The sequence below is a fragment of the Hypanus sabinus genome (genome assembly GCF_030144855.1).
Source record: "Hypanus sabinus isolate sHypSab1 chromosome X2 unlocalized genomic scaffold, sHypSab1.hap1 SUPER_X2_unloc_1, whole genome shotgun sequence".
Taxonomy (NCBI): Eukaryota; Metazoa; Chordata; class Chondrichthyes; order Myliobatiformes; family Dasyatidae; genus Hypanus; species Hypanus sabinus.
The window spans coordinates 586,228-609,266 of NW_026778979.1; the positions used below are offsets into that span (position 1 = coordinate 586,228).

Here is a 23,039-nt window from a genome sequence, read left to right on the forward strand (position 1 = left end):
AAACAGAGAGCTGGAGAGGTGATTGGCAAAAGGGATGCAGAGCTGGAGAAGGGAGAGGATCATGGGAAGGGAGGCCTCGGGAGAAAGAAAGGGGGAGGGGGAGCACCAGAGGGAGATGGAGAACAGGCAGTGATGGGGAGAGAGAGAGAAAAAAAGACAAACAACTAAATATGTCAGTGATGGGGTAAGAAGGGGAGGAGGGGCATTAACGGAAGTGAGAGAAGTCAATGTTCATGCCATCAGGTTGGAGGCTGCCCATGTGTTGTTCCTCCAACCTGAATGTGGCTTCATCTTGACAGTAGAGGAGTCCATGGATAGACATATCAGAATGGGACTGGGACGTGGAATTAAAATGTGTGGCCACTGGGAGATCCTGCTTTCTCTGTCGGACCGAGCGTAGGTGTTCAGCGAAACGGTGTCCCAGTCTGCGTCGGGTCTCACCAATATATAAAAGGCCACACCGGGAAGACCGGACGCAGTGTACCACACCAGCTGTCCTGACGAAGGGTCTCGGCCCGAAACGTCGACAGTGCTTCTCCCTACAGATGCTGCCTGGCCTGCTGTGTTCCACCAGCATTGTGTGTGTGTTGTGTGATTCCCCGAGTCTGCAGCGCGCGTAGTGGACAATCGCGGTACTGCAGGGGATCAGCAGCTCCCGGAACGCGGAAGCATTCTGAATCAGGAAGTGCCGGAGTTAACATGGCTTCGAAAGGAGAGACCGACAGTTTGAGCGAGGAGCTAATTTGTCCTGTCTGTCTGGATTTCTTCACCGATCCGGTTATACTGGAGTGCGGACACAACTTCTGTCGCTCTTGTATCACACGGTGTTGGGAAAGGGAGGAGAGAAACTCCTGCCCGGAATGTAGAGATGAGTTTGCTGACCGCACCCTCAGGGTGAATCGGGCCTTAGCAAATCTGGCTGAAAAAGCTCGAAATCTAAACCTGAATCCGAAAGGGAAGGAAAGTAAACGTCACTGCGAGGAACATGAGGAAGAACTGAAGCTGTTTTGCGAAACGGACAAGACACTGATCTGTATGATCTGTGCAGTGGCGGAGGAACACAGAGAGCACCGCTTCAGGCCGATTAAAGAAGCTGTTAAAAAATACATGGTAAAAACTAACGTTAATTTAATACTTAACACATTTCCTTTGTCCTACATAGCATCACACGAGACTCCATAACCAACACATCAATCTTTGCAACTTTCACTGACACCTGCAAGCGGAACAAGTGCTACACCTGCCTCCTAACCTCCTCCCTCGTCACCATTGAGGGCCGCAAACAGCTCAGTTCCTCCCGTTTCTTCCATGGTCGATTGTCCTCTCGTATTAGATTCCTTCTTCTCCAGCTCTTTACCTCTTCCACCTGTCCCCTCTCAGCTTCTCACTTCATCAGCCTCCCCCACGTTCCCCCTCACGTTGTCTCACCCGTCACCTGTCAGCTGGTTCTTGTCCCCAACCTTTTTATTCTGGCTTCTGTCCATTCCTTCCCAGTCCTAATGAAGGGTCTCATCCCGAAACACCGACTGTTTATTTCCCCTGAATAGATGCTGCCTGACTCACTGAGTTCCTCCGGCATTTTCTGTGATAATCGGGTTTGATCACCTGTTTCTTTTGATGCATCTTTGTTTCTATTTCCTTCACTCTCTGACTTCCAGGATCAGCTAAAATCTTCCTTAGACTCTCTCACAAAAAAGAAATCAGACTTCCAGGAAAAGGAGCAGCAACAGAAAGAGAAGATATCCGGAGTTCAGGTGAGGCTTCCTGAGCGGAATTTCTGATTTTACTGTCGAGTTTTGCTCCCTTTAATGCAGAATAGCCGAGTATCGCAGCTCCAGTGACCTGGGTTCGATCCTGACCTCTGCTGCTGTCTGTGTGGAGTTTGCATGCTCTCCCTGTGACCACGAGAGAATCCGACACATCTCAAGGACATTCCGGATGAATGGCTTATTACCGTTAACCCTGAAAAGGTGGGGAGGGTGTGCGTGAATCAGATGGGAGTTTATGTGTCAATAAGTGAGAGTAGGTTTCAGGAAAACGTGAGGGAGTGGTGTTGACGGGAATGCTCTCAGAAGTAGCATGGATTCCAATAGACCGAACTTAACGACAAAAGGAAACAGAGCACAGCAATGCAGTATATTAATCTTCACCTTTCATTCGACAGGAACAGTCACGCAGCCTTCAGTCCCACGTCACATCCCAGTTTGCTGAACTGCGCCAGATTATCACTGAGAAAGAGCAGAGCTTACTCAGGGATCTCAGGGTAGAAGAGAAGAGGATTCTCAACCCAATGGAGAAAAATCTTCTGGCTCTTCAAGAGAATATAAGGATTATTCAGGAGGAAATCACAAAGTTAAAGGAACAGATGGATCAAAAAGACAGTGTGATGTTTCTCAAGGTGAGGGATTATATTTCAATTTGTTTCTGTCAAAGGGCACTGAATGAACAGTGGTATATTTGAAATAAACACAGCACAGCGGCCAATTCTAACAAATCAATTGCCGCTGCTGGCGACCTCACACAAGTTGTTATACTTGCATGATGCGCCCTCCCATCACTCCAATAATGTCATTTCAAAATGTCCAAGATACGCTTTCAGTCCTTCATTAAAAAAACACAAACTTGAAGCAATGAAACTTCAGGGTAATTCATTGTAAAGTAAGCTGCAACACAGCGGTCAAGTACAGAATGACATCCGCCCTTCCCCAGATCAAAACTGCCCAGAACAAAGTACAGATACGTAACCTTTTCCCTTCGCTTTTACCACGTCCCCACTCACGTGACGAGTTACCATAATAAACACGTAACACAGAATACAATGCAGACAGAAAACAGACGCATTGCTCCTACACACAGCATTTACAAATGGCAGTAAACTGTTTCTCACCAGACAACTGATGCAACGATTCAGGGTTGTTGTTGTCCCATAATAATAAGATTATTAAGGGATTGGACACGCTGGAGGCAGGAAGCATGTTCCCGCTGATGAGTGGGTCCAGAACTAGAGGCCACAGTTTAAGAATAAGGGGTAGGCCATTTAGAACAGAGATGCAGAAAACTTTTTCACCCAGAGAGTGGTGGATATGTGGAATGCTCTGCCCCAGAAGGCAGTGGAGGCCAAGTCTCTGGATGCATTCAAGAGAGAGTTAGATAGAGCTCATATAGATCGTGCGGTCAAGGGATTTGGGGAGAGGGCAGGAACGGGGTACTGATTGTGTATGATCAGCCATGATCACAGTGAATGGCTGTGCTGGCTAGAAGGGCCGAATGGCCTACTCCTGCACCTATTGTCTATTGTCCCAAAACTCAGCTTCCACAACTTCTGTACATCCCAGGACAGAATGCAAACTCTCTGAAATTATTTACTCCGATCATAACACAGAGCTGCTGACTGTTTCCTTAATTACCGCATTAAATATCCTCTAAAACTCCCATTAACACCCGGTTCCAGTCACAGGCTGTGAGTGTGTCTGGTGCGGTGGGTGTGAGGGTCTCTCTGTCAATCAGTGAGAACAAAGAATGTGACCCACACATCAGACTTATCCTCCATATCCGGTTTCCATCAGATTATGGAAACTTTCACTGTCTCTTTATTTTTTGGATATATTTCGCATGGGATTATATCCCATTCTCTATCATAAACAGGCCATTAGGTCCATCTTCTATCAGTTTCCCTGCTTCACAAGCCCCCTGCCACCTACTCACCGCACCCAGCAACAGTGCCCCGAACTCCCTGGTCCCTCATGTGTTTATCCAGCCTCCCCATTACAGTCACTCTGCTGTTCCATTTCATCCACTCCTGTGGCAGCAAGTTTCACATCCTCCTCTCTAAATTTCTTGTGGAATTTGTTAAAATCCATCTGGAATTACATCTCCCCATGAGTCTCCCCATAAATAGAGGTACTTCCTCCACCCGCACACAATCACATACATCACTGATCTTAAATTTCTCCATCCTATCAGACTGACGTCATATCCAGATGATAATGCACAGCCTGTCCTGTCTTCCCTGTAAGTTTCATCCTCTCAGTAATGGTCTGACATTCAGAAACTTTCCCTGTCATATACCCCATGGTTCTGTATTGTCCGTGTGTGTGAGTGATTGTGGGAGTGGGAATTTTCAACACCTTGTAATGATTTGGATGAAATTCAGGATGTGGACAGTAAATCCAAGTCTAATCAGATTTGTGTTTTATTTATTTCAGGAGGAAGCTCATCGGAACAGAAGGTAGGACATGCTCTTTAATGAAACCATGAATGGATTTGTAAAATAGTTCAGAATAGCAATTTATAACCAGCAGTTTAATATTTACAGGATTAATGACGATGTCCAGGAATTGTCAGTGACAGATGAGACCCTACCGGTTGAAAAATTCGATCACCTCTATTTGTTGAACACAGTGCTGAGAGAAATGCTTGATGCTATTAATCGAGGTAAAACTTACAAAGATTCATTTCTCCTTGTTTATGAAGATCGATGTAGTTCCAATTTGAGGCAAAGATTGTCTGTAATACTGGGCTGCAGGGGAACTGAAGTTTATTCCACATCAGCCCCACTAACTGGGAGGCATCACTGTCACATGGTCAGCTGGAGATGTCAGACCCCTGGACACACCAGCACAGGGTCACAATACAACCAATACACGGGACTGGCAGATGAACCACTGTGTTCCAATCCCAGGCGAATGCACTAACACACCAGTACATAAGTTTGGATCTAACCAGAGGAGCTGGGAATTTAATACTGACAATAATATTGTAGGGAATAAAAATGAGTATCAGTGTGGTGACCGGGATTGTCAGGAAAATACACAAGTCCTTCATGTGCCCTGTGAGTGCAGACTCTGACTGACACAGGTCTTCCCCCTTCCGGATCAGCAACTCTCACTGTTGTTAGAGGCAGAAGAGGGGAGTGGTCATGATCGGGGACTGAATCGTCAGGGGAACAGACAGGAGAATCTATTGATGTGAACGGGACACCTGAATGGTTTGTTGCCTCCTGGGTGCCAGGGTCATTGATTCCTCGAATCGTGTCCGCAGCATTTTAGAGAGGGAGGGAAAAGAGCCAGATATCTTGGTAAATTTATGACAATGACATTGGAAGTAAAAGCAAAGAGGTCCTGAAAATAGAATTGGGAGAGCTTGGTAGAAAGCTCAGAAGCAGCACCTGGGTTGTAATTTCTAGATTGCTGCCTGTGCCACGTGCTGGTGAGGGTAGAAACAGGATAATTTGACAGATAAACATGGCTGAGAAGATGGTGCTGGGAACAGGGATTCAGGTTCTTGGATCATCAGGATCTGTTCTGGTGGAGGAATCACCTGCTCAAAAGGGATGGGTCGCACCTCGACCCGAGGGAGAACAATATTCTCACAGAGAGGTTTCATAGAGCTGTTGGGGAGGGTCTGAACTAATTTGTTGGGGGGGGGGTGTCGGGAACTGGAGTGAAGGGATAGGACTGATGGTAAAATGCAAAGAAAGCGTACAAAGATATCTGTCAGATATGGCGGACAGATGCGAGGACAAAATGTCAGCCAGCAGGGTGAGTATCAGTGCATTAGAGATGCAGATTTAAAAAGGGTAGCAGATACAGTACACAAAGTGTTATATCTGAATGCATGGAGTATGAGAAATAAGGTGGATGATCTTGTTGCACCATTACCGATTGTCAGGAATGATGTTGTGGCCATCACGGAATCATGGTTGTAGTTGGGATCTGAATGTCCAAGGTTACACAATGTATTGGTGGTGTAGGAAGGTCGGGTGAGGGGGTGGTGTGGCTCTGCTGGTAAATCAGTACCAAGATGTGACATAGGATTGGAAGATGTTGAATCCTTGTGGGCTGAGGTAAGGAACTGCAAAAGTAAAAATGACACTGACACTAGTCATATACAGGCCTCCCAACAGTCAGTGGGATGAGGCCCACAGATTACAACTGGAAATAGAAAAGGCTGATGAAAAGGACAATGTTATGATAATCATGGGAGATTTCAACATGCAGGTCAATTGGGAAAATCAGATTTGTAAAGGATCTCAAGAGAGTGAGTTTGTTGAATGCAATGTGATGACTTTCTAGAGCAGTTTGTCGTTGAGCCTACTCGGGGAGCAGCTCGACTGGATTGGGTGTCATGTATTGAACCAGAGTTGAGTAGTTAAAAGAAACCTTAGGAAGCAGTGCTCACAACATGACTGAGTTCAAATTGAAATCTGATAAGGAGAAAGTAAAGCCTGGCGTTGTGGTATTTCAGAGAAGTGAAAGAAATTACAGTGCTCTGAGAGAGGAGTTGGCCAAAGCAAATTGGAAGGAGATGCTGCCAGGGATGAGAGCAGAGCAGAAATGGTGTCAGTTTCTGGGAAAATGAGGATAGATGTACTCCAAAAATAAATAAATACTCAAATGGCGAAATAGTACAACCATGGCTGACAGGGGAAGACAAGTTAATGTAAAGGCAAAGGAGAGGGCATACAACTAAACAAAAATTATTCGGAAGAGAGAGGATTGGGAAGCTTTTAAATATCTACAGAGAGGAACTAAAAGGTGGGAAAAAATAAACAAGAAATTGATTTGAATTGAACTGGCCTGGTTGAAGAAGCTGTCCCGGAGCCTGTTGCTCCCGGCTTTTATGCTGCGGTACCGTATCCCGGATGGTAGCAACTGGTACAGGTTGTGGTTGGAGTGACTCTGGTATCCAATGATCCTTCAGGCCCTTTTTACACACCTATCTTTGGAAAACAAGATAGCAAACAATATCAAATTGTTTTTCAAGTATTGTAAAAAAATAAAACAGAGATGAGAGTGGATATAGAACAGCTAGAAAATGAGGCTGGATACATAATAACAGAGGATGAAGAGATGGCAGATAAGCCAAATATTTTGCACCAGTATTCACCGTGGAAGACACCAGCACTGTGCCCGGTGTTGAAGAGTGCGAGGGAAGAGAAGTGAGTGCAGTTACTGTTACAAGGGAGAAGCTGCTCAAAAAGCTGAAAGCCCTAAAGGTACATAAGTCACCCAGACCAGATGAACTGCACCCCAGTGTTCTGAAAGAGGTTGCAGTAGAAATTATGGAGGCATTCCAAATGATCTTTCAAAATCATTGGACCCTGGCATGGTGCCAGAGGACTGGAAAATGGCAAATGTCACTTGACTCTTTAAGTAAGGAGGAAGGCAGCAGAAAGGAAATTATTGACCAGTTTGCCTCACCTCTGTGGTTGGGAAGAAATTGGAGTCAGTTGTTAAGTATGAGGTTATGGAATACTTGGTGACACTGGACAAGATAGGACAAGTCAGCATGGCTTCGTTAGGGAATATCCTGCCTGACAAACCTGTTGGGATTCTTTGAGGAGATTACAAGCAAGATCGATAAAGGGGATGCAGTGGATGTTGTATATTTGGAATCTCGGAAGGCCTTTGACAAAGTGCCACGCATGAAGGTGGTAACCAGGTTAAGAGGCCATGTATTACAGAAAAGTTACAGGCATGGTTAGAACATCGGCTGATTGGTAGGAAGCAGTGAATGAAAGTAAAGGGATCCTTTTCTGGTTGGCTGCCAGTGAGTCGTGTTCCACAGGGACACAGGTGTTAGGACACCTTCATTTTATGCTGTATATCAAGATTTAGCTGATGGAATAGACAATAAGATATAGGAGCAGAAATAGGCCATTCGGCCCATTGAGTTTGCTCCAATATTCAGTCATGGGAAGACCCAATTCTTCCGGACATCCCCACTCCCCTGCTTTCACCCCATACCATTTGATGCCCTGGCTAAATGAGAACCGGTACATCTCTGCCTTAAATATGCCTTGGCCTCCACAGCCACATGTCGCAACAAATTCCACAGATTCTCCACACACACTGACTAAAGTAATTTCTCCACATCTCAGTTCTAAAAGGACGTCTTTCAATCATGAAGTCACACCCTCTTGTCCTAGAGTAAATGGCTTTGTTTCCAGGTTTTGCAGATGATACGAAGATTGGCGGAGGGGCCGGTAGTGTTGAGGAAACAGTTAGGCTGGACAAGGACTTGGATGAGGAGAATGGGAAAGAAATTGGCAAATTATATACGATGTTGGAAAATACATGGTCCTGCACTTTGGTCGTAGAAATAATGTGCAGATTTTTTTTTTCAAATGGGGAGAAAATCCAAAAATCTGAGACGAAATTGGACTTAGCAGTCATTCTGCAGAACTCCCTAAAGGTTAACTTGAAGGTAGAGTCACTGGTGAGGAAGGCAAATCCAATGTTAGCATTGAATTCAATCGGTTTAAATAGCATTCAGTTCAAGAGCAGGGATGTGATGCTGAGGATTTATAAGGCACTGGTGAAGACTCACCTTGAGTATTGTGAACAATTTTGGGCTCCTCGTCTAAGAAAAGATGTGCTGGCATTGCAGAAGGTTCATTTCATAAGGATGACTCCAGGAATGAAAGGGTTATCATACGAGGAACGTTTGATAGCTCTGTGTCTGCACTCGCTGGAATTTAGAAAGATGAGGGGGAATCTCATTGAAACCTTTCAAATGTTGAAATTCCTAGAAACCTTTCGAATGTTGAAAGTCCTAGACAGAGTAGATGTGGAAAGGATGTTTCCCATGGTGGTGGAGTTTAGGACAAGAGGGCACGGCCTCAAGACAGAGGGGGAATCTATTTAAAACATGTGGAGAAATTTGTGCCAGCAGCTAGTGAATTTGTGGAACCTGTTGGGTGTATTTAAGGCAGAGCTTGATAGGTTCTAGATTGGACACAGCATCAAAGGTTACGGGGAGAAGACCAGGTAGTGGGGCTGAGGAGGGAAAAAGGGATCAGCCATGATTGAATGGCGGAGCAGACTCGATGGGCAAATGGCCTAATTCTGCTCCTAGGTCTTATGGTGATCAGACCACTACATTGAAGCATTGTGAGAATGAGCTCGGACACACCAACAAGCATTGACATGGGTCAAGATTTCATCTCGGGAGAAGCACACACAGCATAACCGGCCTGGCAAAGCTCCCTCACACACATACACAGGAAGGACTGGCAGATTGTAGTCAGAGCCTCAGCAATGTACGTTGTTATTTCCCTCAGTAACCTGGAAACCAGTCTCTTCAGAGACAGTCATTTATTCATTTAAACAACTCAATCACGTGTGACTCATTGTCAACACACACCAGACATGTGATGACACACTGAAACATACAAATTCTTCAATGTGCACACTCTCCTTCAATGTGTATACACTCCACACGGATATTTACCACAATCAACACAGACACACACACACACACACACACACACACACACACACACACACACTAACAGAGTGTGACACACGGCCACAGAAATAGGCACAAATTCCCATTTAGGATTGAAATCTGCCGTCCTTACCCAGTCTGTCTGTTCTGTGTCACTGAGCTGCCCTCTGACGTGACGTCACATCAACACTTCACAGACAGACTTAGGGGTGAGATTCCTCAGGAGGATGATCTCGGAGGGTTTGATGGATGTTGAACTCACGGCCCACTTCATCAATTTGCAAGACTAAGATGTCTTCTTGAGCATGGCCCATTTGTGTGTATTTGCCACACCCCCCATCCCTCTAACCATTTCCCATCTGTGTATTTATTTTAAAATATGTTATTTTTTACCTGTTTCTACAGCGTCTGAGGGAAAATTCCGTTCACCAACCTCCCTCTCTTAGAATGTTACCCGATTTCCCATCTCACTTTCAATCTGAGGCCTCTGGTTCTGTACTCCCATTTCTTGGAAAAAGAACGTTATTTAAGCTCCTTAGAATTATTTACCTTGATAAGGGGTCATACCCCTTATCACTACAGCTACACTACACTACAGCTGAATAGCCCAAGCTTACTCACTCTTTGCTTTTAACTCAAGCCCCCAGTCCTGGTAACATCCTCCTGAAGCCTCCTGTCCAGTGTAATGACATCCTCCCCATATTCGGGAACCGGAAAAGCAGACAATGCTCCAAGTGTGGTCTGTCATCGACATCAAAGGCCTTGCTAAATTTCATGTGGACAGTGTGGAATAGGCTGATGAATACAGGACTGAAGGTGTTTTTTAGATTGGGACAAGAAGGGTGGCGTGGGAGCTAAATTCTGAAGGAAGACAGTCTAAAAAAAAAACTTTGTGTACAAGAACGGCGAGACTGCGCAGGACAGCGCGGAGAGTTTAAAAAGATGACCACCCTATACAGCGGGCAGCGGAGTGGGTGGCAGCAGAGTGTAGGGCTTTGGCTCAACGGGCTTAGGCGGTAATGGGAAGAGGCGAGAGCGAAGCACCGACTCTTTTTCTCCCCTTGGCAAATCGGCCCATGGACGGGGGAACAGCAGGGCACATTAGCGAACGGTTTAAAAAGTCCGTGTGCTTGGCGAAGTAAGTGGGTGAGTAGACCTATCTTTCTTTGTTTCATTCCTGTAGAATTAGGTAGCATGTCTGCAGGGTTAGTGCTTTGTTCAGGGTGTCAGATCTGGGAATCCTGGGAGACCTCCAGCCTCCCTGATAGCCACATCTACACCAGGTGAACCGAGATTCAGCTTCTCGGAGACCGTGTTAGGGATCTGGAGCAGCAGCTTGATGACCTACTGCTTATTAGAGAAAACGAAGAGGTGATAGACAGGAGCTACAGGGAGGTAGTCATCCCTAGCCTACAGGGGTCAAAAAACTAGGTGACTGTCAGGAGAGGGAAGGGAAATGCCAGGGTAGTGGAGAGCACCACTGTGTCTGCCCCCCTCAGCAACAAGTATATCGTTTTGGATGCTGTTGAGGTGGATGACCTGACAGGGGACGGCCACGGTGACCGGGTCTCTGGCACTGAGCCTGGCGCTGTTGTGCAGGAGGGAGAAGAGGAATGCGGTAGTCATAGGGGATTCCATAGTCAGTGGAACAGACAGGAGATTCTGTGAGCCTGATAGAGATACCCGCATGGTGGGCTGCCTCCCAGGTGCCAGGGTACGGGATGTCTCGAATCGGGTCCAGTTAGGAAGGAAGCTCAGAAGCAGGACCTCCAGGGTAGTAATCTCAGGATTGCTACCTGTGCCATGTGCTAGCGAGGGCAAGAATAGTAGGATCAGGCTGATGAATGCGTGGCTGAGAGACTGGTGCAGGGGGCAGGGCTTCAGATTCTTGGATCATTGGGATCTCTTCTGGGGGAAGTATTAACTGTTCAAAAAGGATGGGTTACACCTGAACCCGAAGGGGATCAATATCATAGCAGAAATGTTTAATAGAGCTGTTACGGAGGGTTTAAACTAATTTGGCAGGGGGATGGGAAAGAGGTGACATAGGATCGGAAGGTGCAGAATCTTTATGGGTTGAGCTAAGAAATCGCGGGGTGAAAGGACCCTGATGGCAGTTATCTGCAGGCCTCCTAACAGCTGCAGCGATGTGGACTACAAATTACAACAGGAAATAGAAAAGGCTTGCCAGAAGGGCAGTGTTATGATAATTGTGGGGATTTTAACATGCGAGTGGATTGGGAAAATCAGGTAGACACTGGATCTCAAGAGAGAGAATTTGAAGAATGTCTACGAGATGCTTTTTCAGAACAGCTTGTTGTTGAGCCCACTAGGGGATCAGAGGTACTGGATTGGATATTGTGTAATGACCCAGAGGTGATTAGAGAGATTGAGGTGAAGGAACTGTTAGGTGAAAGTGATCGTAACATGATTGAGTTCACTGTGAAATTTGAGAAAGAGAAGCAGAAATCCGATGTGTCGGTATTGCAGTGGAGTAAAGGAAATTACAGTGGCACGAGAGAGGAACTGGCCAAATTTTACTGGAAAGGGACACTAGCGGGAGGACAGCAGAGCAGCAGTGGCTGGAGTTTATGCAAGAAGTGAGGAAGGTGCAAGACAGATATATTCCAAAAAAGAAGAAATTTTCGAATGGAAAAAGATGCAACCGTGGCTGACAAGAGAAGTGAAAGCCAAAGTAAAAGCAAAGGAGAGGGCATTCAAGGAAACAAAAATTAGTGGGAAGACAGAGTATTGGGAAGTTTTTAAAAGCTTACAAAAGGAAACTAAGAAGGCCATTAAGAGGGAAAAGATGAACTATGAAAGAAAGCTAGCAAATAATATCAAAGAAGATACCAAAAGCTTTTTCAAGTATATAAAGAGTAAAAAACCGGTGAGAGTGGATATAGGACCGATAGAAAATGATGCTGGAGAAATTGTAATGGGAGATAAGGAGATGGCTGAGGAACTGAACGAGTATTTTCATCAGTCCTCACTGAGGAAGATATCAGCAGTATACCGGACACTCAAGGGTGTCAGGGAAGAGAAGTGTGCGCAGTCACAATTACGACAGAGAAAGTACTCAGGAAGCTGGATAGTCTCAGGGTAGATAAATCTCCAGGACCAGATGGAATTCACCCTTGTGTTTTGAAGGAAGTAGCTGTGGAGATCGCAGAGGCATTAGCAATGATCTTTCAAAAGTCAATAGATTCTGACATGGTTCCGGAGGAGTGGAAGATTGTAAATGCCACTCTGGTATTTAAGAAAGGGGCAAGGAAGCAAAAAGTAAATTATAGACCTGTTAGCTTGACATCGGTGGGAGTCAATTGTCAAGAATGAGGTTACGGAGTACCTGGAGGCATATGACAAGATAGGCCAAACTCAGCATGGTTGCCTTAAAGGAAAATCCTGCCTGACAAACCCATTGAAATCTTTTGAGGAGATTACAAGTAGGCTGGACAAGGGAGATGCAGTGGATGTTGTGTATTTGGATTTTCAGAAGGCCTTTGACAAGGTGCCACACATGAGGCTGCTAAACAAGATAAGAGCCCATGGAATTACGGGAAAGTTACATCTGTCGATAGAGCGTTGGCTGATTGGGAGGAAACAGAGAGTGGGAATAAAGGATCCCATTCTGGTTGTCTGCCGGTTAAAAGTGGTGTTCCAGAGGGGTCCGTGTTGGGGCCACTTCTTTTTACGTTGTATATCAACGATTTGGATTATGGAAAAGATGGCTTTCTTGCTAAGTTTGCTGATGATACAAAGGTAGGTGGAAACTCCCCCACCTGAGGAAACAGAGAGTCTGCAGAGAGACTTGGATAGATTTGGAGAATGGTCAAAGAAGTGGCAAATGAAATACAATGTTGAAAAGTGTATGGTCATGCACGTTGGCAGATTATTATTTAAGTGGAGAGAGAATTCAAAGTTCTGAGATGCAACGGGACTTGAGGGTGCTCGTGCAGGATACCCTTAAGGTTAGTCTCCAGGTTGAGTCAGTGGTGAAGAAGGTTGACATTCATTTCTAGAGGAATAAAATATAAGAGCAGGGATGTGATGTTGATGCTCTATAAGGAACTGGTAAGACCTCACTTGGAATACTGTGTGCAGTTTTGGGCTCCTTATTTAAGAAAGGATGTTCTGACATTGGAGAGGGTTCAGAGCAGATTCACCAGAATGATTCTGGGAATGAGAGGGTTAACATGTGAGGAACATTTGATCACTCTTGGACTGAACTCCGTGCAGTTTAGAAGAATGAGGAGGAACCTCACGGAAACATGTCGAATTTTAAAAGGCATGGACAGAGTGGATGTGGCAAAGTTGTTTCCCATGGTGGGGGAGTCTGGTACGAGAGAGCATGACTTAAGGATTGAAGGGCGCCCACTCAAAACGGAGATGCAAAGAAATTTTTTTAGCTAGAGGGTGGTGAATCTGTGAATTTGTTGCGGCAGTGGAGGCCAGGTCATTGGGTGTATTTAAGACAGAGATTGATCAGTATCTGAGTAGCAAGGGCATCAAAGGTCATGGTGAGAAGGTGGGGGAGTGGCACTAAATGGGAGAATGGATCAGCTTATGATAAAATGGCAGAGCAGATTCGAAGGGCCGAATGGCCGGCTTCTGCTGCTTTGTCTTATGGTCTTATTTGAATGCACCAGTATATGGAATAGGGATCTTGTAGTACAGGTAGAGTTTGACAGGTACAAACTTAGGCAGGTACAACTTTGATCGAAGCAATAAAGGCATGGACAATTCTGTAAACAGGGCAAAATTCAAAAATCAGAGGTGCAAATGGACATGGGTGTCCTTGTGCAGGATTCCCTGAAGGTTAACTTGCTGTTTGTGTCTGTGGTAAGATTGGCAAACTCAATGTTTGCTTTCATTTCGAGAGGATTAGAGTACAAGAGCAAGGATGTAATTCTGAGGTTTTATAAGGCGTTGGTCAGACCACACTTGGAGTACTGTGAGCAGCTTTGGGTCCCTTCTATCGGAAATCATGTGCTGGCATTGGAGGGGGTGCAGATGATTCACTAGAATAATTCCAGTAATGAAAGAGTTAACATTTGAGGAGTGTTTGATGGTTCTGGGCCTGTACTCACCGGAGTTTAGAAGAATGGCTGATTTATCATCCCTCTCAACCCTATTCTCCAGTCTCCTCCCCATAACTTTTGAGACTCTGACCAATCAAGAAGTTTACTTATTAACTCCTGCATTAAAAATCAAACAGGAGAAAATCTGCAGATGCTGGTAATTCAGGCTACACAGGTCCTGATGAAGGGTCTCGCCAGATCTCTCTGACACCTGTCTGGAGAGAGTTGATGTTGGGAGGATGTGGGTTGGTCGAGAACGGTAAGCACAGCCTCCGACTATAGGGATGTCCATTTAGGACAGAGATGAGGAGGAATTCCTTTATCCACAGGATAGTGAATCTGCCACAGGCAGCTGTGGAGGCCAAATAATTGAGTATATTTAAAGCAGAGTAACACAAACAAATTGTTGGGGGAACATCAGGCCGGGAAGTTTCTATGGAAAAGAGTAAACAGTCGACGGTTCAGACTGAAACACTTCATCAGGACCTGTGTTGCTTAAGGGTTCCTGCAAATTCATCCCCTGTCCTAATGAGGGGCTGCGGGGGATGGGGCTCTGGGAAAGTCATCCTCATCTGCCATCTTTGCCCCCTCCAGCTTCTCATTACGTCTACACACACAGTTCACCCACAGGCTTTCAACCCCTCCCCCACCTGGTTCAATCTGCCATTTATTTCTCCGCTACTGGTTCCCATTATCACCTCCTTTACTGTCTCAAACCATCACACTGCCCCACTTCGCACTCACAAATGAATGTGAACATTGTATGACGGGCCTGTTCCTGTGCTCTACTGCTCTATGTTTTCTGTTCCCAGTTTCGAAGAACGAGAGGAGATCTCATGGAAACACAAAATTCTTTCAGGGGTCAACAGGCAGGAGTGAGGGAGGATGTTTCCCCTGTTCAGCGGAAAACCCTTGTGGAGACATCTGCTTTTGTCGAATCAAAGGTTCGTGTCGGCCACCCGACCGCGCCTGAGATCTCCACCACCCCCCGATCCCCGGGTCCCACTGCCCGAGTCTACCCCGATCCCCGGGACAACGATGCCCGAGTCTCCCCCGATCCCCGGGGCCCCGCTGTCCGAGTCTCCCCCCGATCCCCGGGGCCGCGCTGTCCGAGTCTCCCCCGATCCCCGGGGCCCCGCTGTCCGAGTCTCCCCCCCGATCCCCGGGGTCGCGCTGTCCGAGTCTCCCCCCCATCCCCGGGGCCGCGCTGTCCGAGTCTCCCCACGGTCCCCGGGACAACGCTGCCCGAGTCTCCCCCGATCCCCGGGGCCCCGCTGTCCGAGTCTCCCCCCCGATCCCCGGGGCCGCGCTGTCCGAGTCTCCCCCGATCCACGGAGCCGCGCTGTCCGAGTCTTCCCCCGATCCCCGGGGCCGCGCTGCCCCAGTCTCCCCCCGATCCCCGGGGCCGCGCTGTCCGAGTCTTCCCCCGATCCCCGGGGCCGCGCTGCCCCAGTCTCCCCCCGATCCCCGGGGCCGCGCTGTCCGAGTCTCCCCCCGATCCCCGGGGCCCCGCTGTCCGAGTCTCCCCCCGATCCCCGGGGCCGCGCTGTCCGAGTCTCCCCCCGATCCCCGGGGCCCCGCTGTCCGAGTCTCCCCCCGATCCCCGGGGCCCCGCTGTCCGAGTCTCCCCCCGATCCCCGGGGCCGCGCTGTCCAAGTCTCCCCCCGATCCCCGGGGCCGCGCTGTCCGAGTCTCCCCCCGATCCCCGGGGCCCCGCTGTCCGAGTCTCCCCCCCGATCCCCGGGGTCGCGCTGTCCGAGTCTCCCCACGGTCCCCGGGACAACGCTGCCCGAGTCTCCCCCGATCCCCGGGGCCCCGCTGTCCGAGTCTCCCCCCCGATCCCCGGGGCCGCGCTGTCCGAGTCTCCCCCGATCCACGGAGCCGCGCTGTCCGAGTCTTCCCCCGATCCCCGGGGCCGCGCTGCCCCAGTCTCCCCCCGATCCCCGGGGCCGCGCTGTCCGAGTCTCCCCCCGATCCCCGGGGCCCCGCTGTCCGAGTCTCCCCCCGATCCCCGGGGCCCCGCTGTCCGAGTCTCCCCCCGATCCCCGGGGCCGCGCTGTCCGAGTCTCCCCCCGATCCCCGGGGCCGCGCTGTCCGAGTCTCCCCCCGATCCCCGGGGCCCCGCTGTCCGAGTCTCCCCCCGATCCCCGGGGCCGCGCTGTCCGAGTCTCCCCCCGATCCCCGGGGCCGCGCTGTCCGAGTATCCCCCGATCCCCGGGGCCCCGCTGTCCGAGTCTCCCCCGATCCCCGGGGCCGCGCTGTGCGACTCTCCCCCCGATCCCCGGGACCGCGCTGTCCGAGTCTCCCCAGCCCCGATCCCCTGGGGCACGCTGCCCGAGTGTCACCCCGATCCCCGGGGCCGCGCTGTCTGAGTCTCCCCCGATCCCCGGGGCCGCGCTGTCCGAGTCTCCCCCCGATCCCCGGGACCCCGCTGTCCGAGTCTCCCCCCGATCCCCGGGGCCCCGCTGTCCGAGTCTCCCCCCGATCCCCGGGGCCGCGCTGTCCGAGTCTCACCCGATCCCCGGGGCCCCGCTGTCCGAGTCTCCCCCGATCCCCGGGGCCGCGCTGTCCGAGTCTCCCCCCGATCCCCGGGACCCCGCTGTCCGAGTCTCCCCCCGATCCCCGGGGCCCCGCTGTCCGAGTCTCCCCCCGATCCCCGTGGCCGCGCTGTCCGAGTCTCCCCCGATCCCCGGGGCCCCGCTGTCCGAGTCTCCCCCCCGATCCCCGGGGTCGCGCTGTCCGAGTCTCCCCCCCATCCCCGGGGCCGCGCTGTCCGAGTCTCCCCCCGATCCCCGGGGCCCCGCTGTCCGAGTCTCCCTCCCGATCCCCGGGGTCGCGCTGTCCGAGTCTCCCCACGGTCCCCGGGACAACGCTGCCCGAGTCTCCCCCGATCACCGGGGCCCCGCTGTCCGAGTCTCCCCCCCGATCCCCGGGGCCGCGCTGTCCGAGTCTCCCCCGATCCACGGAGCCGCGCTGTCCGAGTCTTCCCCCGATCCCCGGGGCCGCGCTGCCCCAGTCTCCCCCCGATCCCCGGGGCCGCGCTGTCCGAGTCTCCCCCCGATCCCCGGGGCGCCGCTGTCCGAGTCTCCCCCCGATCCCCGGGGCCGCGCTGTCCGAGTCTCCCCCCGATCCCCGGGGCCCCGCTGTCCGAGTCTCCCCCCGATCCCCGGGGCCCCGCTGTCCGAGTCTCCCCCCGATCCCCGGGGCCGCGCTGTCCAAGTCTCCCCCCGATCCCCGGGGCCGCGCTGTCCGAGTCTCCCCCCGATCCCCGGGGCCCCGCTGTCCGAGTCTCCCCCCCGATCCCCGGGGTCGCGCTGTCCGAGTCTCCCCACGGTCCCCGGGACAACGCTGCCCGAGTCTCCCCCGATCCCCGGGGCCCCGCTGTCCGAGTCTCCCCCCCGATCCCCGGGGCCGCGCTGTCCGAGTCTCCCCCGATCCACGGAGCCGCGCTGTCCGAGTCTTCCCCCGATCCCCGGGGCCGCGCTGCCCCAGTCTCCCCCCGATCCCCGGGGCCGCGCTGTCCGAGTCTCCCCCCGATCCCCGGGGCCCCGCTGTCCGAGTCTCCCCCCGATCCCCGGGGCCGCGCTGTCCGAGTCTCCCCCCGATCCCCGGGGCCCCGCTGTCCGAGTCTCCCCCCGATCCCCGGGGCCGCGCTGTCCGAGTCTCCCCCCGATCCCCGGGGCCGCGCTGTCCGAGTCTCCCCCCGATCCCCGGGGCCCCGCTGTCCGAGTCTCCCCCCGATCCCCGGGGCCGCGCTGTCCGAGTCTCCCCCCGATCCCCGGGGCCGCGCTGTCCGAGTATCCCCCGATCCCCGGGGCCCCGCTGTCCGAGTCTCCCCCGATCCCCGGGGCCGCGCTGTGCGACTCTCCCCCCGATCCCCGGGACCGCGCTGTCCGAGTCTCCCCAGCCCCGATCCCCTGTGGCACGCTGCCCGAGTGTCACCCCGATCCCCGGGCCGCGCTGTCCGAGTCTCCCCAGCCCCGATCCCCTGGGGCACGCTGCCCGAGTCTCCTCCCGATCCCCGGGGCCCCGCTGCCCGAGTCTCCCCCCGATCCCCGGGGCCGCGCTGCCCGAGTCTCCCCCCGATCCCCGGGGCCGCGCTGTCCGAGTCTCCCCCCGATCCCCGGGGCCGCGCTGTCCGAGTCTCCCCCCCGATCCCCGGGGGCCGCGCTGCCCGTGTCTCCCCCCGATCCCCGGGGCCGCGCTGTCCGACTCTCTCCGCGATCCCCGGGGCCCCGCAGCCCGAGTCTCCCCCCGATCCCCGGGGCCGCGCTGTCCGAGTCTCCCCCCGATCCCCGGGGCCGCGCTGCCCCAGTCTCCCCCCGATCCCCGGGGCCGCGCTGTCCGAGTCTCCCCCCGATCCCCGGGGCCGCGCTGTCCGAGTCTCCCCCGATCTCCGGGGCCCCGCTGTCCGAGTCTCCCCCCGATCCCCGGGGCCCCGCTGTCCGAGTCTCCCCCCGATCCCCGAGGCCCCGCTGTCCGAGTCTCCCCCCGATCCCCGGAGCCGCGCTGTCCGAGTCTCCCCCGATCCCCGGGGCCGCGCTGTCCGAGTCTCCCCCCGATCCCCGGGGCCGCGCTGTCCGAGTCTCCCCCCGATCCCCGGGGCCGCGCTGTCCGAGTCTCCCCCCGATCCCCGGGGCCGCGCTGTCCGAGTCTCCCCCCCCCCGATCCCCGGGGCCCCGCTGTCCGAGTCTCCCCCCGATCCCCGGGGCCGCGCTGTCCGAGTCTCCCCCCGATCCCCCGGGACCCCGCTGTCCGAGTCTCCCCCCGATCCCCGGGGCCGCGCTGTCCGAGTCTCCCCCCGATCCCCGGGACCCCGCTGTCCGAGTCTCCCCCGATCCCCGGGGCCGCGCTGTCTGAGTCTCCCCCGATCCCCGGGGCCGCGCTGTCCGAGTCTCCCCCCGATCCCCGGGACCCCGCTGTCCGAGTCTCCCCCCGATCACCGGGGCCCCGCTGTCCGAGTCTCCCCCCGATCCCCGGGACCGCGCTGTCCAAGTCTCCCCCGATCCCCGGGGCCGCGCTGTTTGAGTCTCCCCCGCGATCCCCGGGGCCGCACTGTCCGAGTCTCCCCCGATCCCCGGGGCCGCGCTGTCCGAGTCTCCCCCGATCCCCGGGGCCCCGCTGTCCGAGTCTCCCCCCCCCACCCGATCCCCGGGGACGCGCCGTTCGAGTCTCCCCCCGATCCCCGGGGCCGCGCTGTCCGAGTCTCCCCCCGATCCCCCGGGACCCCGCTGTCCGAGTCTCCCCCCGATCCCCGGGGCCGCGCTGTCCGAGTCTCCCCCCGATCCCCGGGACCCCGCTGTCCGAGTCTCCCCCGATCCCCGGGGCCGCGCTGCCCCAGTCTCCCCCCGATCCCCGGGGCCGCGCTGTCCGAGTCTCCCCCCGATCCCCGGGGCCCCGCTGTCCGAGTCTCCCCCCGATCCCCGGGGCCGCGCTGTCCGAGTCTCCCCCCGATCCCCGGGGCCCCGCTGTCCGAGTCTCCCCCCGATCCCCGGGGCCGCGCTGTCCGAGTCTCCCCCCGATCCCCGGGGCCGCGCTGTCCGAGTCTCCCCCCGATCCCCGGGGCCCCGCTGTCCGAGTCTCCCCCCGATCCCCGGGGCCGCGCTGTCCGAGTCTCCCCCCGATCCCCGGGGCCGCGCTGTCCGAGTATCCCCCGATCCCCGGGGCCCCGCTGTCCGAGTCTCCCCCGATCCCCGGGGCCGCGCTGTGCGACTCTCCCCCCGATCCCCGGGACCGCGCTGTCCGAGTCTCCCCAGCCCCGATCCCCTGTGGCACGCTGCCCGAGTGTCACCCCGATCCCCGGGCCGCGCTGTCCGAGTCTCCCCAGCCCCGATCCCCTGGGGCACGCTGCCCGAGTCTCCTCCCGATCCCCGGGGCCCCGCTGCCCGAGTCTCCCCCCGATCCCCGGGGCCGCGCTGCCCGAGTCTCCCCCCGATCCCCGGGGCCGCGCTGTCCGAGTCTCCCCCCGATCCCCGGGGCCGCGCTGTCCGAGTCTCCCCCCCGATCCCCGGGGGCCGCGCTGCCCGTGTCTCCCCCCGATCCCCGGGGCCGCGCTGTCCGACTCTCTCCGCGATCCCCGGGGCCCCGCAGCCCGAGTCTCCCCCCGATCCCCGGGGCCGCGCTGTCCGAGTCTCCCCCCGATCCCCGGGGCCGCGCTGCCCCAGTCTCCCCCCGATCCCCGGGGCCGCGCTGTCCGAGTCTCCCCCCGATCCCCGGGGCCGCGCTGTCCGAGTCTCCCCCGATCTCCGGGGCCCCGCTGTCCGAGTCTCCCCCCGATCCCCGGGGCCCCGCTGTCCGAGTCTCCCCCCGATCCCCGAGGCCCCGCTGTCCGAGTCTCCCCCCGATCCCCGGAGCCGCGCTGTCCGAGTCTCCCCCGATCCCCGGGGCCGCGCTGTCCGAGTCTCCCCCCGATCCCCGGGGCCGCGCTGTCCGAGTCTCCCCCCGATCCCCGGGGCCGCGCTGTCCGAGTCTCCCCCCGATCCCCGGGGCCGCGCTGTCCGAGTCTCCCCCCCCCCGATCCCCGGGGCCCCGCTGTCCGAGTCTCCCCCCGATCCCCGGGGCCGCGCTGTCCGAGTCTCCCCCCGATCCCCCGGGACCCCGCTGTCCGAGTCTCCCCCCGATCCCCGGGGCCGCGCTGTCCGAGTCTCCCCCCGATCCCCGGGACCCCGCTGTCCGAGTCTCCCCCGATCCCCGGGGCCGCGCTGTCTGAGTCTCCCCCGATCCCCGGGGCCGCGCTGTCCGAGTCTCCCCCCGATCCCCGGGACCCCGCTGTCCGAGTCTCCCCCCGATCACCGGGGCCCCGCTGTCCGAGTCTCCCCCCGATCCCCGGGACCGCGCTGTCCAAGTCTCCCCCGATCCCCGGGGCCGCGCTGTTTGAGTCTCCCCCGCGATCCCCGGGGCCGCACTGTCCGAGTCTCCCCCGATCCCCGGGGCCGCGCTGTCCGAGTCTCCCCCGATCCCCGGGGCCCCGCTGTCCGAGTCTCCCCCCCCCACCCGATCCCCGGGGACGCGCCGTTCGAGTCTCCCCCCGATCCCCGGGGCCGCGCTGTCCGAGTCTCCCCCCGATCCCCCGGGACCCCGCTGTCCGAGTCTCCCCCCGATCCCCGGGGCCGCGCTGTCCGAGTCTCCCCCCGATCCCCGGGACCCCGCTGTCCGAGTCTCCCCCGATCCCCGGGGCCGCGCTGTCTGAGTCTCCCCCGATCCCCGGGGCCGCGCTGTCCGAGTCTCCCCCCGATCCCCGGGACCCCGCTGTCCGAGTCTCCCCCCGATCACCGGGGCCCCGCTGTCCGAGTCTCCCCCCGATCCCCGGGACCGCGCTGTCCAAGTCTCCCCCGATCCCCGGGGCCGCGCTGTTTGAGTCTCCCCCGCGATCCCCGGGGCCGCACTGTCCGAGTCTCCCCCGATCCCCGGGGCCGCGCTGTCCGAGTCTCCCCCGATCCCCGGGGCCCCGCTGTCCGAGTCTCCCCCCCCCCACCCGATCCCCGGGGACGCGCCGTTCGAGTCTCCCCGCGATCCCCGGGGCCGCGCTGTCCGAGTCTCCCCCCGATCCCCGGGGCCCCGCCGTCCGAGTCTCCCCCCGATCCCCGGGGCCCCGCCGTCCGAGTCTCCCCCCATCCCCGCGGACTCTCTAATTTTCTGCTTCTCCCCCCAGTCTCTGTCACCCTGGATGTGGAAACGGCGAGTCCGTATCTCGAGGTGTCTGAGGATCGGAAGAGTGTGAGACGGACCTGGACCCGGAGGAATCTCCCTGACACCGGGAAGAGATTCACATTCTGGGCTTGTGTGCTGGGATCGGAGGGATTCCCATCGGGGAGACATTACTGGGAGGTGGAGGTGACGGGGAATCGGGTCTGGTTTCTGGGAGTCGCCGCTGAGTCTGTGGAGAGGGAGGGATGGGTCAGTCTGAGTCCGGAGACCGGATTCTGGGTCATCGGGCGGGATGGTGACGTGTTACATCGGGATTATGACGTGTCCGGTCTCACCTCCCCCGAGTCCCGTCTCGCTGCCGGTCCCATCCCCGGGAGGGTGGGAGTTTATCTCAGTTACGAGTCCGGGACAGTTTCATTTTACAACGCGAAGACCAAGTCCCATCTCCACACCTTCACTGGGAATAAATTCACGGGGAAACTTTATCCTTTCTTCGCGCCCTGGGATGTGAACCAGTGGCTGAGAATCTGCTCCGGTTCCGCTCCGGGTCTGTAAATGGGTCCAGTGCCGGGACCGGCGTCAGGAGTAAAGTCCCTGTAAATATAAATGTGCGGAGAGTGCAGCTAAATACGTGGCTCAGGGGATGGTGCAGGAGGGAGGGTTTCATGTTTCTGGACAATTGGGCTTTGTTCCCGGGAAGGTGGGGCCTGTTCCGACAGGACGGTTTGCCCCTAAACTGGGCGGGGGGGGGGGAATAACATTCTTGCGGGTAGATTTGCCAGTGCTGCTCCGGGGAATTTAATCTAGATTTGCAGAGGGAGGGGAACCAGTGTGTTAGAGCAGATAGTGAGGTGCAGGAGGATAAGGAACATGAGAGGACTGCATGTATAAACGGAAATGAAAAAAAAGCAGATGATATACATATTCTCAAGAACATCTATTTCAATGCACGGAGTATTGTCGGTAAAACAGATGAGTTTAGGGCTTGGGTTGACACGTGGGATAACGACATTTCTGCTATCAGTGAGGGGCAGAACTGGCAGCTTAATGTTCTGGTAAAATTGGAGAACGGCCAATTTT

At 55.3% G+C, this 23,039-nt stretch overlaps 1 protein-coding gene across 1 annotated transcript; it reads left to right on the forward strand.

Moving 5' to 3' along the window:
- Nucleotides 1-224: 224 nt before the first annotated feature.
- On the forward strand, nucleotides 225-22,514 carry LOC132385674 (E3 ubiquitin-protein ligase TRIM39-like). The gene is made up of 7 exons (XM_059957879.1): nucleotides 225-1,110; nucleotides 1,659-1,754; nucleotides 2,165-2,398; nucleotides 4,206-4,228; nucleotides 4,316-4,434; nucleotides 15,125-15,256; nucleotides 21,964-22,514. The coding sequence occupies exons 1-7, from the start codon at nucleotides 700-702 to the stop codon at nucleotides 22,512-22,514; spliced, it is 1,566 nt and encodes a 521-aa protein (XP_059813862.1). The 5' UTR covers nucleotides 225-699.
- The last annotated feature ends 525 nt before the right edge of the window (nucleotides 22,515-23,039 follow it).

Coding starts and splice junctions, on each gene's coding strand:
- LOC132385674 (XM_059957879.1), top strand. CDS start 700: ATGGCTTCGAAAGGAGAGACCGACAGTTTGAGCGAGGAGCTAATTTGT. Junction 1,755..2,164: donor AGAAGATATCCGGAGTTCAG/GTGAGGCTTCCT, acceptor TTCATTCGACAG/GAACAGTCACGCAGCCTTCA. Junction 15,257..21,963: donor CTGCTTTTGTCGAATCAAAG/GTTCGTGTCGGC, acceptor TTCTCCCCCCAG/TCTCTGTCACCCTGGATGTG.